At 32.7% G+C, this 18,394-nt stretch overlaps 2 protein-coding genes across 4 annotated transcripts in view; one reads left to right on the top strand and one right to left on the bottom strand.

Moving 5' to 3' along the window:
- LOC105341627 (mutS protein homolog 5) overlaps positions 1-14,474 on the bottom strand; it is a 28,462-nt gene extending 13,988 nt beyond the window's left edge. For 2 of the 3 annotated variants that reach the window (XM_011448255.4, XM_066066531.1), the window contains exons 1-3: positions 14,328-14,474; positions 11,792-12,011; positions 1,644-1,767 (exon numbers count right to left, since the gene is read on the bottom strand). In XM_011448255.4, coding sequence (XP_011446557.3) covers positions 1,644-1,767; positions 11,792-11,950 — 283 coding nt within the window. In that variant the 5' untranslated portion in view covers positions 11,951-12,011; positions 14,328-14,474. Of the gene's footprint in view, positions 1-1,643; positions 1,768-11,791; positions 12,012-14,275 lie in introns of all 3 variants that reach the window. The other variant, XM_034458055.2, reaches the window with a different exon arrangement.
- Positions 14,475-14,631: 157 nt separating this feature from the next.
- Positions 14,632-16,115, top strand: LOC105341654 (transcription factor Jun). The gene has a single exon (XM_034458063.2). The coding sequence runs from the start codon at positions 14,807-14,809 to the stop codon at positions 15,677-15,679; it is 873 nt and encodes a 290-aa protein (XP_034313954.1). The 5' UTR covers positions 14,632-14,806; the 3' UTR covers positions 15,680-16,115.
- The last annotated feature ends 2,279 nt before the right edge of the window (positions 16,116-18,394 follow it).

Raw genomic sequence — 18,394 nt, 5'->3', positions numbered from 1 at the left:
ATAATATTGTATACTAACAGTAAATATACCCTTTATGGCCCTGTGCAATATAAACCTAAAATTCGCCTTCTCGTGTGTAATAAACCCTAGGGATGCGTAAAAAATTCAGTACACACCAATTTTTATTAATAAGCTGCTACTGTAAAAGTGGTTACCCAGTATTTACACTGGTGGTTAATAGGGCTGGGACGATACTGTACTGAGCCGATTCGGTACATATCACGATACATGAGATGCGATACGATACATATCACGATACATTGCAATTAAATGAAAACATGAATAAAAGTTTAAAATTTATTCAACCTACAGATGTATTACCGCATGTCCAAAGTTATTTTGTTATATTCATAATGAGCCTTGCACAATTTACAAATTACTTTAGTCTCGTGTACACTAGTTTTTCATAAACAAGTACTCCAAAAGTGTTCCACACTCCATATTTAGCTTCCGCCATCTTTGTACTTTCATATTAGTGCACGGACTGAAAATAGCCGATATATGAAGTTCGGATATTTTTGAAAAATAAAAAAAGTTCGGTAAGGTATCGTTGTATTAATGGTAAATGTATCGATCCAAATATCGTCAAAATAAATACCGCGATGCACCGGTGGATCGTCCCATCCCTAATGGTTAAGGACGCGTTTTCTATTGTCAAACAATACACAGATGTATGATTGACCATACTAAAGTTTTGAGTATTTTACCATTAACGCAGGTTTTTTTTAACACCAGTTTAAGCCTATCACAAAACTAGTGTAAATTTCTCCCATGTGTAAATAACCAATTTAACAGTATTATGATGAAGAACTTGGTATGTGTCGTTAAATTCCGATATCAAAGTATGACGTCAAAATGATTACATAAGCATTGAATGCTTATTTTTGGATAATGCGCATTAGCACGATATGAAAATTTGTCTGCACCGCATTGGTGTGTCATAGGTCCGACAGCATCCAAAAATAAGCATTCAATGCTTATATTCATAATGATGTTTTTTTGTATGAAATATATGTGTATCGTCGCTGTAAAGCCATATATGCTCTCAGAACCTTTGTAGAGAAAAATCTTATTACCGGTATTTAGGAATAGATATAATCTAATGATTATTTTTCAAAAGTACAGACATATTAAATTGGTATATAAGGTTGAACGTTTCATTTAATCTTACAAAAATAAATATACTTAAAACACGTTGTGACGTTTATATTTGTGTTCATGGCGCATGAATTAGCAATGTGTATTCATAGAAAATTAAACGTCGCAGATTTCCAATGCAAACAAACGGGGAAATATACACTGAATGTAAATATAACAATGTCAACGAAGTAAACAAACAGCTGGCACAAATTAATTGGAAAGTTTATCATAGATAAGTTTATAGACACCCCAATGATTTGTTGACAATAATCATTCATCACATGGTGTTTTTTTAATTATTTCTTTGATATTTTCTATAAGTACAGTATATGACTTGGCATTTTTCATATTGCATCCCATTTTAGCTCACAATCACTGTATATCAGCCCTCATGCCTCAGAGCTCTCGGGCTGATATACAGCGACCTCAGGCTAATATAAGATGTGATATAAAAAAAGCCAAGTAAATATATATATATATAGTAACTTTTTAAAAATCTTTACTTCTCTTTAGAAACAGAAAATCATCCGATTCCACTATATCCAGCAGCATAAAAATCTGTGTCAACTCTGTGTCATAGTAAGCCATTCCAAGTTTTCCATTATGCCAAAGAACAGACATATATATCTACAAAATGTAAAAAAATATATACCGGTACATGTATTTTTATGGAACTTTCTTCCAAAATCCTAACCTCACAGATTCAGCTTGGAAATGATATTTTGACTTGAGTCCTCACAAAAGGCTCAAGTCCAAATGTAGCCAAACAAAATTTCATCAACAAGAGATACCCAATGCCCTGCAGAGTGCCACAAAAACTTGAATTGTATTGGTTTGACACAGTATGCCTTCATATTAACCATCTCAAAGAGCCCCTCTTAAATAATGGAATTAAGATGACCTTTGACATAGAAATTACTTCAATCTCATTGTATACCCTTTACCTACAAGCATTCTTCTGGTTTCATATGAGCAAGATTGAACAAATGGAAAGTAATTTATGGTCTAAAACTGTATTTTATAGGGATTTGCTATGACCTTTACATTTGACCTTAAAGTTGGTTCAAGGTCAATGCACAATTTTCCCCCTAAAAGCTCTGTTTATGGAAAGTATGAGTCAAATAGGGCTAAGGTGAAAGTATTTACAGTAAAACATGCTTATAATGAAGTCACAGGGAGGAGCAATTTTACTTTGTTAAAAGTGTAATTCATTATATCCGTCAAGTTTATAACATGTAATAAAGTCACGGGGAATGAAAATCACTTCCCTATAAGGGTCAATTCATTATAAGCATGTTCGCTATAACCATGTTTTACTGTATGCTCTGAATAGAGATTTTTTTGTGGTATAATATGACCTAGACCTAGAAATTGAACACTTTTTGACCAAAGGCACTTTGTGGGTTAAGTATGAGTGAAAATGATCCAAGGGGAGAGAATATATGATTTGGACAATAATTTTTCACATGATTCTGCTAATACCTTAACCTCTGACCTAGAATCTTGGTTTAAGGTCACTGCACACCCTTTATCCAAAGGCACATTGTGGGTTAAGTCTTAGCTATATTGGGCCAAGGGGAGAAGAGATATGCTCCAGACCAGTGAACTTGGAGGGACAAGATTGTCCGCAGAGCAGATCGCTAATAAAACTGGCATTTATTTGCAACAACTTTAAATTGAGATTTACCAGTGACAATCAGGTTAATGCAGCAAATTTTTGCAACCAGGTTTACAGTAATTTATACTTATCATAATTAATAATTGATTGATTAACTGTGATATTTAATAATCACATTTTACAAGGTTCTCATGAATTTCTTAATTAAAATTTTTCTCCCCAGCAAATGAACAGTTGGTTTACAGTATATACATGTACATGCATGTACCGTGGGTAATTAACATCAATCTCATGAATAACAATTTATCTTAAAGGTTTACATGCATGTACATTTATTTGTACCATGGGTAATTAATATCAATCTCATGAATAACAATTTATCTTTCTATTTAGCTTTCTATCTGATATGATTAAGTCTTAAGCAAAATCCAACCACAAAATAGTTTTGGCCATCTCACCTATAACTACAAAAGTATAGATTCAATTTATAATATGCGAGATGTTTTGCAGCATTCAGACTCATCTGACACTTTCATAACACAAATCAGTAAATCATGTAACATAAACTGTATGTATTTAAACAATTATAATGAAATGCAATATAAATTATGATAATTATCTCTCATTTTCTTTGGTATCATCTGTGGTGATCTCTGTAGGATTCTGTACCTATCATATTAAGATTAGCTATGTAATCGAATTAAAATTTCAAAACCGCAATGCCATCACAGTCCATTGTTTGAAGAGGCCTGGAAACCATATTACACAACGAGTACGTATTGAATGAAGAGGGTTATAATTCCTTATTCATGTAATGATGTATTAGTTAAGTGGATAGAGAGAGAGTTATGACTAATTATCTCACTACTGTGCATTACAAAGATGTCAGAGACCGCTGGCTATGTCATATGGTCTGCATAACTACTCTGTGCTACATGTTTACATCCGTGGTTAGGAGGGTGACAGGACAATTTGAACTACATTTGATTCAATTATGATATAACTGAAAATATGCATTGTATGATGGAATGAACCAACATAAACAATAGCACAGTTTGATCAAATTTATTTTTTTTAAATCATGATTAACTTGTGGGGGTTCTTCAACATTGACGGTAATCATTTTTCAGCACCACAAATTAAGAGTATCAATAGAATGTTAAAACAAATTTCAAAATCATAAAAATACCACAAAGCATCCTGTTGATGTTATAACAGAGATATGATGTCACGATGATCATTTAAATTCACAAAATAGATTATTGATTATCATCCATCTTTTTGTGAGAAAACATTGAATATTGTTATTTCCTACATAAAATGCATAAATAATATAAACTAAGTCTTCTGTTAATGTGGTCCATGATCAGCTTTACGCTGTCTTTGCTAGCCAAAGGTTTTCGGTCCACTCTGCACCCCAGGGCCAAAGGACAAAAAAAAGGACCATTTTTCATGTGTTTCTAATGACAGTAGTTGGTTCATTTTTGAGACATCATAAAAAGGAATAATTACTGTATAGGCCTATATGGCCAATAGTTATACATGTACTTGAAAGTATTGGTGATGGACTATTTTAGGATTTGTTGAAAATTAATGTATACCCGGTATGCATGTGAATAATATGGTATTGATTGCATTTGAACATTTGTAAAAATGGGACTGATTCTAAACTTTAATCATCAATATAGTCCTTTATTTTCAAGGTCATGCAAAAAGATCTGATTAACAGGAGATTCATGCATATTGATAATATTTCTACAGTTTCTCAAGGGTTTAATTATTTTAAAAAAAGGTAGTTTTATTGTTTGGAATAGTTAAAACAGCTGGAAAGCTACAATCAAATGCATCAAAAACATGCAAGTATACATGTACAATTTTTCAGAGTGATATTCTTGCATGGTCTTCAAAGATGAAAAGAACTGCTGCATTTTAACATGGCTAAACTCAAGTGGGAGAAATAATTTGGTATTCTCTTACATATGTATTATGTATGCTTTACTTAACACAGCACAGGGCCAAAGACACCTTCTTAAGAGCAACACTTGAGCTGTTTAGATTGTTTTCCAGATAAAGTCGGGTTTGTTTTCTTAATATGAGGTTAGAACAAGAAATACCTTCTTCAAGTATACAGCTCTTGTGACTTCAATCAGAGAACAGAAGCAGTTTATAAGTGACCTAATATAGCAATTGAAATGGACTTCTTATCGGCTTTCCAGCTAGCATCCTTCAGATGCTCTGGGAACTCTGACACAAGGACAAACACTGTGCAAAGTTTTTTCAAGGACAATTTGTTTCAACCTAAAACCTTTGTTCCTTGCAGTTTTGCAGTTGTTGCCTTCTCATTAGATCATAAGAATAATTTAAATGCTAATGGGTAGCAAAATAACAATTAACCCCCACCCCATCTCAGACAAATATCTGGAGATTCACACATATTTTATAATTAACAAACTACATGTATATATATTCCTCTTAGCTGAGAAAAGTTGTCTATATATCATAAATGCTGGAATGATGTAATTACACGTTACATAAACACATGCATATAGCAGACTATTACCATTTTCCTCATTAATTACAAGTGTATTCCATCTATCCTTATTTACATTGTTTCAACTTTCATTCTGAATCTCTATCTCCTCTTATGTTAATTTTTTCCTTCTACTACATTTGCAAGTCCATTTGGGTAAAAAAAATTAGACCAAACTATTTACTTACACTTAAACATGTACTTACTTACCGGTACTTTAAAGTGACAAAAATTGAAATAAATAGTATTTTATGCTACTTTAAAAATCAAAATACATACCAATGTCTAATCTATTCTTTGCACAGAATAGAAAAATTCATTCACATTTGAGAAAGTCAATTTTTTTTTTATATTTATACACCAATAAATAAAATTATGCGGAATTAAATATGAGTTGTGCTTTGTAATTTTTTTTATCAGATTTAGGGCAAAAAGTCATAACTCCTATTCTAATCTTCACCATGTATTTGCTGCCTATATTCATGCATGCTATGTTGGTCAGAAACACCCCCCCCCCCCTTTTAATATACAATCCCATTTGTACCAGTGACATATTTGGAATAGTTATGAATTTTTTCTACATCAACATTGTTTTAGATTTCCTCCACTTGCTGAAGAATTTCAGTGTAGATTACTTGATAGCAACAGTTTCCGCTAGAAGAAATCAAGTTTCCGTGATCAGTTGCAACATTGAAAATAATACTTAATACAACCATCTAGAAATTTTCCTCTACAACTACATGTAGTTTAATAATTGGTAGCACGATTGAATCCTTAATACTACTTCAGTCTATGTTATAATGTGCTAAGAGACTAGAGGTTATTTCTGATTAGGAATATCTCTGAGGGGTACAAAACACTTCATACTTCCTCTTAGGGAGGAGCACCTGTATCAATCCAGTAGGTTTGCATACTCATGCTCACTTATACATGTATTTGCAATTACATCTGTATGCATATATTTCTTCTGGCAATTTAAAAGTGTTTTGCAGGACCAAATGTACCTTTACATGGTTTATAGAGTTTCCGTATTTCCCATCCAAATCATAGAAAACTTATTTGTTTTATTAACATTAAAGTTTTACTTCGATCATTTCGAGTCGACTGTTTTAATAGCACAGGACAAGTCCAAAGGATTGAGCATTTTTTCAGCCTTCGTTATTAATTATGTCTACCAGTAGATACTATATCTTTACTGAAATATATATATTTAAACATTATTCTATGTAGACTAATGATAAACAGGCATAAGAAAAATTACAGAATTTGAAATTTATATTAGCATATAATTGGTGCAACTTTTTTTATTACATGGCAAGTAAAGGATAAAATTTTAGTTAATATCTAATTAAACCATCACTTTTACTTTAAGCAAAGTCGTGAAATGTGACATGTATGGAGGTGGACGTGTTTTTACCGGAGCACGACCTATAAGGAATTTCATACCATATATAGCCTAGTTTAGTTATAGTTTGCGGTAAATGTGATACACCATTGATACGTGAGTATTGTACTCTGTTCCTATGAATTTGAGTTCACTGTCGCCTTCAAAACCACCGAAGAAAAAGAAACAAAGGACAAAATCATCAACTCTGGGCAAGATGGCGACTACAAAACAAGGGGTTTGCACAAATTCGGTATATCCCAATGATAACCTGTCCCAGTCCAAAAAGCCCATACAGCAAGTAGGTAACCTCACCTATCACCAATTACAGCCAATGCAATATATACAATCTGCAAATGCACCGATGCAAACTCATATGCAGACCAACCCCAGAATGTACGGTCGAACACTCCCCAGGTTACCCCCCCAATGGGTTAGTGATATAGTTTCTCAGCTGAAACACATGAACCAGAAATTAGACACTATTGAAACCTCACTCCCAAGCATGAAAAGAGAAATAAAGGGTTTAAGTAACTGTGTAGTGGAAGTCGAAAAAAAGCCAGGAATTCGATCATCTCGAAATCATTAGAGGATAATGAAAAAAATACTTCCAAAGCTCTAACCGAGCTTTCGGAACTGAAAATGGCTCTAGATCAGTCCCTTCAAGAAAATGCGCGTATAACGGAAAGTGTCCTAGATATGCAATGTAGGTCAATGCAGGACAACTTATTGTTCTTTGGTATCGAAGAGGCCCAATCAGGAGAACAGGAAAATTGAGAAGACATTATTATGTCCTTATGTGCTTCAAAATTAGAAATCAGATCTGAAATCCTAATTCAAAGGGCTCACAGGATTGGGTAAAAAAACAACAACAAACCACGTGCAATCGTAAAATATAATAGATTTCCACACCGGGAAATGGTCCGCAAATGTTCTTACAAGCTTAAAGACACGCATATATCCATTGGGGAACAGTTCCTAAAAGAAATCCAAGAACGTAGGGAAAAATTGTTACCATATTATAAAAGGGCCAAGGAAAGTAATCGAAAGGCTCTCTTAGCGAGGAACAAATTCATCAACGGAAAACTTTACTCCGATGATGGTCCTGTCCAGATGAAGTCAACGCCAACCCAACCAAAGGCATCGGGAGGAAGAGGACAAAAACACGGCAGAGGGAAATAGAGGGGTCAGGGGAACCAAACTGGACTGTGCATAATAGCATGGAACATACATGGAGGTCTCGAAAACAAATGGAGTGAGAGAAATTTCAAATCTTTTTTGTGTACATGACATTATTTGTCTTTATGAATGTTGGATTGGAAAGGATTTCAACATCAGTGACCAAATTTTCAACCATCAACGATATATGTAATTAACTTTAGATGTTGTTCTTTTGATTCTTTACTTCTGTCAATTTTTCATATTTATGTATGTACAATGTAATAGGGTCTCCTGTAAAATACCCACTTTTGTACTTTACTATGTTTAATTTGTATAATCTGATGAGCTGCAAAGCTGAAAGAAATAAAGAATGAATGAATGAGTCTGACTTCATCATGAGTGTTGTTAAAAAGACAAATTAAAGAGAATCTCTTATACCTCATTAAGCAATTTTGACACTGCCAAAACAACTACATCGACTCATTAAAAAATTATATAATCAACCCCGCTTGGGATTTTTTAAGAGTCCACTAGAAAAACAAGAAATACATAGGAAGCCATCAGACATCCTGCTTTGTTGCCAACTTCCTGATCGAAAGAAGTTATTTCCTATCACTTTTATCTGTTTTAGAGTTGCAGATAACGCAGATCGGCCCAGATCCTGGATCCTCGAGCCCCAATCTGCGGCCCTTTCCTGCTAAGGTCTGACGTAAGCTGTTGTCAGGATATACCCTACTTCAGGAGAACACTTCATGTTAGATGATCAACTTCCCCATCAATCAATACTTGTTCAACAAACTGGACTTGAAAATGTCAACTTGTTGATTGTAAACAAAGTACTAAAGAACCCAGATTGAAACAAACAAGACAATAATGGGTGAAACCCGCAGTAAATGTCTGGTATCAGTTAAAAAATTGTACTCTAAAATCACAAAGGATATAGTTTTATTCAAATTTCTTAATTTTTTCCTTAGATACGAAACCTTGATTTTGGTTGAAATCAGTAATTTTAATTTTTTATGTAATTTGCAAAGAAAATTTCCATACAAAGCTTAACGCTTGATGACACTGCCTCTTAAAACATTTAATATTGTATTAGTAATTAGAATTTTAAAAAATGTTGGCTTCATTTGTGTTTCATCAAATTTCCCAAAAAAAAATTTTCAGCTATATGCGTACCCATTCCAGAATTTAGATTGACTAGCTTCTTAATTAAACCCAAGGAATTAACATCAATGCAAAATCCTCCCTTGGATATTAAAATTATTTTCCAGACAATTGTAAACTAAAAGAAAATAGGATAAAAATGTGGTGCTCACGATTTTATATTTTTGTGATTTTATACAAAACAGTTGGATTGCCAAATTGAGCAAACACTTTGGAGTTTGGAATTGAGCAAACACTTTGGAGTTTTCAGTTTAGTTATGGCAATAATTTAAAAGGTTCCTAATAATCTTCTTTTTTTTTTTTTTTTTTTTCTTTTTTTTTTTTATAAAACTATGACCACAATTTCAACACAAAACTGTTTTGAATTCCCTTTAAATAGATTTCATATAGAATTTAAAATGATTCAAAAGCAGAATCAGGTATAATCTTTAATTTAAAATTTCAAATAAACCCGAAATTGTAGGAGAAAAAAATATCACAGGGAAAGTTAGGTTTTTCAGGCTTATTTTAAAGCCATTCTTTGCTTCAAATAGAAGTTGAAATCTGTTCGAAATTTATCAAATTTTGCTGCAACTTTGGAAGGCCTAAGAAAAAACGTAGTTGATAGTGTCATTAACCTTTTAACGTAATGTATCATACCACATCTGTTATCTCCACAGATGATGAACTTTGATTACCATATAACAAAACCCTTAGATGTCTGAAGATTTTTATCATTACTACACATGTAGTTCAATATCCAGGCAGTGGCAGGCTCGTCTGTCACCCTGACCTTATGCTTCAGGGGATTTAATTGAGGATACAAACTCCTGTTATTTTTGGCATCTAAGCGGATTTGTGGTCAACCAAGCACAGTAACAGTATTATACAAGGACCAAAACTGTCCCACTGCTATACGAAGGATCCTTAACCATATGATATTTCCTGTCCAGGCTTATTCTGTTCATTCACTCAGGATATACACATGAAATAACTATTCCTGTTCCTTTATATACGTGTACACAGTCTCTTCAAAATTAGCATGTGAATTTTTTTTTACACTTCTATAGAAAACTCACTCTGAATTTATTTGATATTAAATGTTAAAGTGCATACATGGTTTTCCTCCTGCAACAAAATATCAGGAGAATTCAACAGAAAATAAAAACAAGAGATGTTTGTAAAACACTTAATCTTATGCCCCCCTCTCTCTTGGAAACATCTGCGAAGAAAACTCTGTTGAAAATTGCTCAATTGTACCCAAAATCGAACTTGACCTAGATATTATTATGATTAACTTGTATACCAAATTTCATTAAAATATGTGCATCCTATGCAAAGAAAATGAACGGAAACTGCAAAAAATGGAATTTTTCTACGTCCAAGGGGCACAACTCTGTTGAAAATTGCTCGATCGTACCCAAAATCAAACTTGACCTAGATATTATTAGGATAAACCTGTATACTAAATTTCATTTCAATATGTGCATCCTTTTTGAAGAAAATGAACGGAAACTGTTGGTGGACCGACCGACAGACAGCAGCAAAGCAATATGCCCTCCTTTCTTTGAAGGGGGGCATAAAAAATATAACAGGGTGGAACAACACTCAATAGACTAGTGTCATCAGATACAAGAGTATTTTCTTACTAAGTGGTCACTACACTACTATCAGGTATCTATAATTAATATTGAATGCTCCTTGACCAACAAATATAAAAAGACAAATTTTATGGAAAATGAAACAGCAGCAAGGACTCAATATTCAAATCCAAAATTTTTACATGTATTCTCCTCTTTCCTGAAGAAATTCAATTAGATAACCCGTTAAATAGTCAGCTACCATAGTTTAAAGAAAATGTTAATCAATATCACACATGAATATACATGTATAAATATTCATATAACTTTTTAAAACTATATAGCAGCCTGAAAAGGCATTATTTACCAGTGCTTAGAAAATATCAAATATAAAAAACATAGATTTTTTTTTGACTATATACAGTGAATTTTTTCATGATTGGTCAAAACTTTTGCTTAATTGAGAGCACGGACTGACATCAGACTCTCAATAGTTGTACATGTAGTTTGAAAGAATTGGCTGATTTTTCTAAGTAATGCACAGCTATTGTTTGACAGACAATAACAATAATTACATACTTTTATTCACTTTACATTAACAATTGAAGAACGGTTCTGAAGGAGAAGAAAATGCTGTATTTGATTGCTAGTTCATAAAGGCTATGATTTATGTAACCCTTTAATGTTTTATGATTTATGTTACCCTTCATACCAACATTTAATTCACTATAAAGTTTAATTAAATTCATGACAGATGGTTTGGATGCACTTTAAGTAACTATTAAGGACTGAAGTATACTACTTTAATATAATTCGCTTCTGCCTATGAGTAACTGATCCCTGGTTAATCAATCTCAATGTGAAAACTAATATAATATACTGCTAGGCCAAAAAAACAAATATTTCTGTTTCCCCTAGCTAGTGTGACTAGCCCTATCATATATTCCCCTGAAAAGGTGGGTTTTTTTTTTAAACAAAATTGTAATGATATTAAATGCATGGATAAAATATACATGTATTATTCAACTTTATCAATTAAAATAATTTTTCCTGTTATTTAAAATTTTACTAAAATGCTTTGATCAACGCCTTTGAATGAAATTGTGTAATTGATAAACTATGGTTCATATGGTTATAAATCATATAACAAGAAAAAATACATGTAACCAACCATTCTCAAAATTAAGGGAAGCTGTTTGGAGAGATGAACACATCTTTGATAATGGCCCTACCTGGTCATCTTCTACAGTATCGGGCATCACTCGATGTACTTCATTAATCGAAGTGGAATCCATATCTCCACTGTCCGAATCACCAGTTTCCATGGTTTCCTGATTGCAGGTAAAACTGTGGGAAAGGGTTGAGTTTCCATATCCAGACGTTGAGTTCATGTTCAATTGCGGAATTTTACTGTTCTATCAATTAGGTCTTCATCCTGTCAAATCCCCTCATCTACAGGAGAAATAAATTAAAATCATTACCATCATCCCAATAATAATAATTAATAATCTTAATTAAATGTATAAATTGCATACAGTACAATTATTATAAACAAAATTTGATGAATAACACATACTCTAATCTTTATCATACATCTTATATATTTTATTTTATTGCATGGTTTTATAAGATTATAAATAATTTATCTTCTGAATTGAATATTCCTTTTGTGGTAATAAAGGCAGGCACTGAAACGGATAGAAGGTATATTGAATTAAAACACTCAAAATCATTCTCTCTAGCCTAGTAATTACATCATATTGTATAACTTGATATTTATCAGTATTCCAATTTCATTTACACCTTGTGCATTACTCCTAAAGAGAGGTGGGATAAGTTTATTTATATACACTCATAATCCCATTAAGTTTCAGAAATATAGTTAACATTTCCCCTCACATTTATTTAGCGGTAAACATGATTTGAATTGCCAAATATGGTAAACAATGAATTTCTTTCAAAATACTTTTATAAAAACCACTATACAGGAGGGGGGGGGGGCATAAAAGTTATTTCAAAATATTAATTCACTGCAAAAAACAAATCGTGAATTATTAAATGAAAAAAAAATACAACTATTAATGTATATATCTTTCAATGTAAAATCAAAATTGTACAATTGTGTACTTTTTCCTTTACAATTCAGAGATTTTTTTTTACATCTTTGATGGATTTTTAAATTTTCAAATAAAAAAAACCCCAAAATAAAAACAAAAAAATACCATGCTTAATTCTCGAAACCTTGAGATGTGTTGTTTGTTTAGATTACATAGTAATGCTTTATACTGTGCCCATTCAATACTACATGTATTACATTTGCAGCTAATTTGAAGATGCATTACTCTTTATAAAATATCTGATAAGGAAACAATTATTTCATTATCAAATCCAAACTAACAAATGATGCCCATTTTTTTCTTGGACAAAAAAAATGTTTTTTAATGTAGTAAAACAATTTTTCAATGTAAACTCTAAATATATAGATATATATTTATATTAACTGACAAACTAAGCTGAAAACAGCATGCATGCACATAATAACTTTGTGGTTTATAGATGTATCAGTATACTCATAATGGAAAGGGGTAAAAAGGTTGTTTTTGTGGTATTTTAGAAATCATTGGAATTTTGAATTTGTTCAGAAGCTACATATAATAACTGAGTGATGAGTGTAGAAAGTAAAATTGATTGGGATTCCATCAGTGTCACTACAGCCATACACTTGACAGCTACTAGTCAATGCCTGTAGGGTCATTTATAACAGTTGTAGATGTACATGTACATGTAGCTAGTACATACATGATGCATCATTGGAGTGATATAGGCATATGTACCCAGTCTCATACGAGGTCCGATTGATGAGAAATTTGTCTGGTATTCAATTTTCAAAATGAAACTAAATATGACAAATTATATTAAATTATAGCCTTAGATTTGAAGGTATATCGCTATGTTAAAGATTGAAAGTAACTTCTGTTATTATTATACAGGAATTATCTACACCTGAAATCTTCTCTATATTAATTATTAATTTTAATTACCGGGGATATAGATATACATTTATTATATATACGTCCCTGTAATTACTTTCATGAAGACTATTTTTATATCTTACATCAGTGTATGTATTTTGTTTCATTTTCATAACACCAAATATTTATAGAACTGACTCAGGCTCTATTTTAAATCCACAGGAATACCTTGAAAACTAAGAGGTCTCATAGACGTCACGCCATACGTACAAACAATAACATGCTACACCATGCTTAGTCTTAAAACCATGAATATACATGAGATTCTAAAATCAGATCACCTGGTTTGGCCTATTTAAACGTTAGAATGAGTCATTCTTTTAAAATAAAAAAAATGGCACAAAAAATCGCCAAATTAAATATCAGATTTTAAAATGATTGACCACAGATACAATATATGATATTGCCATTATTAAACAAGTATGTCTATTAAATTATTTTACGCCTTTCGCGAGTATTTCTGCCCAGCCCATTTATTTATCTCTGTGTATTGCCAACACTCCTTGTGCATGTATGACTCATCGGCGCTCGGAATTTCCCTACCACGCGCTGTGCGATCAAGCAAAACGTCATGTGCCTTAATGCTTCGAAAAAATAATTAAATAGACTATGAATACCTATAAAATTGAATGAAATCAAATATTTCTATATTTCATGTATTTTTCAAAGCATCAAATGCAGTACCCTGCACTCTAGAGGCGTGGTTTGTTATGTTGTTTATGGAGGTTGGCCTTACTTAGTTTTCAGACGTCACGTTATTTTCCTGTATATGGTTAAACTCCCGTAGTGCCCTTCGGCAGACATGTGACTTGTTTTAGCCAATGGATCTTCTTAATTTGTTCGAAACTCCTCGAGATTTTACATTAACATTGCCTTGCAGTGTAATATCGAATGTGGGTAAATCAAGATGTGTTCAGAGTAAGAGGATGTGGTAATGGTGATGTCATTTTCCACCAATGAAATTTAGATAAAAGATGATGTCATTCTAAATTTAGAAACTGACTCATTCTCGTATAAATAGAGAGGGAAACGTATAACTACTAACACTCTACAATTTACAGCGCAAAGGGTGACTCATAAAGTTTTTAAAGAAAGTTTCTCAACCGGCATTTGCGGACAGGACAGTGAATCAGTAAACTTGTGTTTACAAACATAGCTTGTCATTTAATCAAAATTTGTGAGTGAATAGAGAAAGAAGTGAAACTGGCGAAAACAATGGAAGCGATTGACCGCACGTTTTACCATGATGATGGGCATGGGTTAAAACTTGAAAATAATCAAGTTAATCAACTGAAGAGAAAAATGACTCTCGATTTCAATTCAGGATCGAAAACAAAACAACAGAAGGTAACCAATTTACTTGCTTCGCCCGACTTGAACATGTTGAAATTGGCTTCACCAGAACTAGAGAAAATGATCATACAAGCAAACGGAATGGTCACCACTACCCCGACACCAACCCAGTTCATTTTTCCAAAACACGTCACAGAAGAACAGGAGCAGTATGCACGCGGGTTCGTGGAGGCATTGGCCGAACTTCATCAGATTAAGCCTCCATCAACTTCAGGTCCCCAGTCATTACCCTCACAGACAAGTCAAGGCAGTGTGAAGATGGAGAATTCTGACAGTGAAGATGACGATTCCCAGTCCTCCTATTCCAACACTGACGGAATCCTCCCACTGACCACCACCACCTCACTTCCCGGCGGCTTATCTTCTAATATTCCCCGCATTGCTAACTTTTCTCACCTGAGCTCAAGAATTGACGACATTAAAGAAGAACCTCAAACAGTCCCATGTGTTGGCGGGTCGCCTCCCTTGTCACCGATTAACATGGACAATCAAGAAAAAATCAAACTTGAACGCAAACGGGCAAGGAACAGGATTGCTGCCAGAAAGTGTCGCACCAGAAAACTGGAACGCATCGCCAGACTTGAAGAGCGTGTGGCTGAATTGAAAGGACAAAATAACCAACTGGCCAATTCGGCTACTTCTCTCAGAGACCAAGTATGCAAACTTAAACGACGAATCATTGAACATGTCAACAGTGGCTGTTCAATCATGATTTCGTCATCTTTGCAGCTATGATGAGTTGAAGTCCCAAAGAAGTGCCTCTATTGTGTTCTTTTGTCTGTGTTTATATATGAATTATATATCTGATTCTCAATGTGCCAAGTTCTAAGTCTGTGGATGACAAGTAAATGTTATAACATTCGATTTCACAAATTTAATATTTCCAGAATATTTTCGTTCTCTGTATTTTAAGATTTTCTTTGTTTAGATGGTGTAAGTTTTTGTTCTTGTTGTATGTGTTATGATATGGAACTTAGGAAACCTTAAGAATACATGGAATCAATTATTCCATCATGAATTTAACTTTAAATCAACTATGCCTCTTATCTACAGAAATCATCATTTGTAAATCCATCCACATTATACTGTTTGATATATTGGTATAATATTGCTTTGTATGTTATTCTTTTTTTACATTTGATACTGATTAAATTATTTTTTATAAAATGTTTATCTTCGTTTGACTTTTTATTTGATAATCAGATCCGCATGAGATGCAAATTTATGAACAATGAGAAGAAAGAAGAATTAAAGTTGTGAAAGAATTACCCTAGTATTTTGTACGGTACCCTTAAGTTAATACAATTTTGATCAAGAAGATTTAGGTAAAAAGGGTTTGTTGCATTTGTGTTGTGGCTGTTGCCCCCCCCCCCCTTCCGTTTTAAAATATATGTAGAAGAAATTGAGGAACAGAATAGATATAATCATTTTCAATTGTTTCGTGATGAACATAATCTTGCGATAAGGATTTTGACTCGATTGAGATACAATTGATTTTATCTTGATTGTAATTACTTCCTTCTGCATGGGAGTATGAAAACATTTTGTGCGACTACATGGCATTTGTATTGAAGTAAAAGGATAAAGATGATTATTTTAAAAGAATTTTGAAAATTAAAGAGATACTTTTCAGTTCAATTTTTCGTGATACTAAACAAATACTTCTTTTTAACCTAAATGAATTTGATCAATATAAGGTTTAAATTCAGTTGTTTAATTGTGTCGCTTAGATAAAAAAAAAAATACGAAACTTAAATGACCCAAGAGAAATGTCAATTCACGAATGATCAGTGCTGCGCATACATGTTTTCAACTTTTTTCTTGGATGTTTTATTTTCCCCTATCTATATGGGGGAGTAGGGTTATTAAACTTATGAATTCAATATTTTACTGGTAAAAATATTAATATTCAATTTTTGTGTCTGATTATTTGTTTTGCGGGGGTGTTCACAGACGTCCCCAGGCTGCGCATAAAAAACAAACAAACAAACTGAAAAAAGGCTTGTCGTAAATCTTTTCAGTTAGGTTTAAAAATCCCCGTTGAAAAAAAAGTTTACATAGTACTTTGGATTCCCAACAACTTCAATTTTATTCAGTTTACAAATTTATATATCAGTTGTTTAAGTTGAAACATTTAACATTTCTTAGTTTATGAATAACTTATCAATTTTAACTTTGTCGTAAATTGCAAGTTATCATGTAAAACCTTGCTATGGAATATTAATCTAGATTTTAAACACAAGTAGATATAAATAAAACCGTTTTATTTTCGAGTATACACACATATAGACACTTCAATTCTTCTTTATACACCATCATATATTATTTGGCGTGCAGAATTTACATATTCACTATTACTGTAGGCGCAGTATAACACGACTAGAGGAAAATGTATTAATTTGTGGTTAAACTTCGTATTTCATTGTCATGGTACCAACGTCATGCAATTATACAGTAAAAAGGACTGGAAATGATTACATGCTCCGGTTGAATTTATAATAATTTTGCCTTAATATATTTTACTCTAGATTGATGATAGCTAGTCTTTTCAAACATTATTTACATCTTACGTGAAATTTCCTCTTGTATACACGGTAGTTAGAGATTTGCACTTGTTCACAGCAAACGCGCGTCAAAGAGGCCGATTTCTTGTAAACACGTGTAATTGCGCGCGCGTACAGGTGTAATTCAATAAACGTCCGATGTTATCTCTCACTGTTACATACATTACACTAATCTGTCCAAATGAATAAAAAGATTACGATACTTTGCACAGTGATAAGTGTTGTTGTTTTCGTAAGAATTAAGTAACACTATCGTCGGTATAATACATCAAAGGGTGTTTGTACACTCTCTCTCTCTCTCATGTTTGGTTTTGATTTTGAATTTTCTCTCTCTCCTCTCTCTCTCTCTCAAGTTTGGTTTTGATTTTGAATTAACGAAATAGAAAAAATAGACTCATAAACTGTATCGCATAACAATTTTTGCACCATGGAATTGAAGTAAATAGATCAATTACAACAAATACTTATGATTATATAATAAGTGTTTCTTTGCCTACCTTGAAATATAATGAATGAATAAGAAAAATGCAATTCAAGTGCAAAGTTCAATTGAATTGGTACGAGGAGAGGGCAAGCTAAAGATTTTTGATAATGTACCATTTTCTTAATATTGTAAAAACATGAATTTACGAACCGACAAGTCCCTCCGCATTTTGTCTTGTCCAACCAAAAAAAACAAAAAAACAACGATGTAGTGTTTGTACATGTAGGTATATTATCAATTCAGAAAATAAATATCTAAAAAAAAATCTTCAGCACAGAAATAGCTTTTTCTGAATAAATCTGAATAAGGAATATAAGTACTGACAAAATTAGTGAAATCAAAACGTTAACACAAGTTAGAATAATTATTTTAACTTAACCAGCAACTAAAATCAATCAATGT

The sequence above is a fragment of the Magallana gigas genome, chromosome 7 (assembly GCF_963853765.1).
Source record: "Magallana gigas chromosome 7, xbMagGiga1.1, whole genome shotgun sequence".
Taxonomy (NCBI): Eukaryota; Metazoa; Mollusca; class Bivalvia; order Ostreida; family Ostreidae; genus Magallana; species Magallana gigas.
The sequence above is the reverse complement of the archived record's forward strand: the minus strand, read 5'-3'. Positions and strand labels throughout refer to the sequence as shown.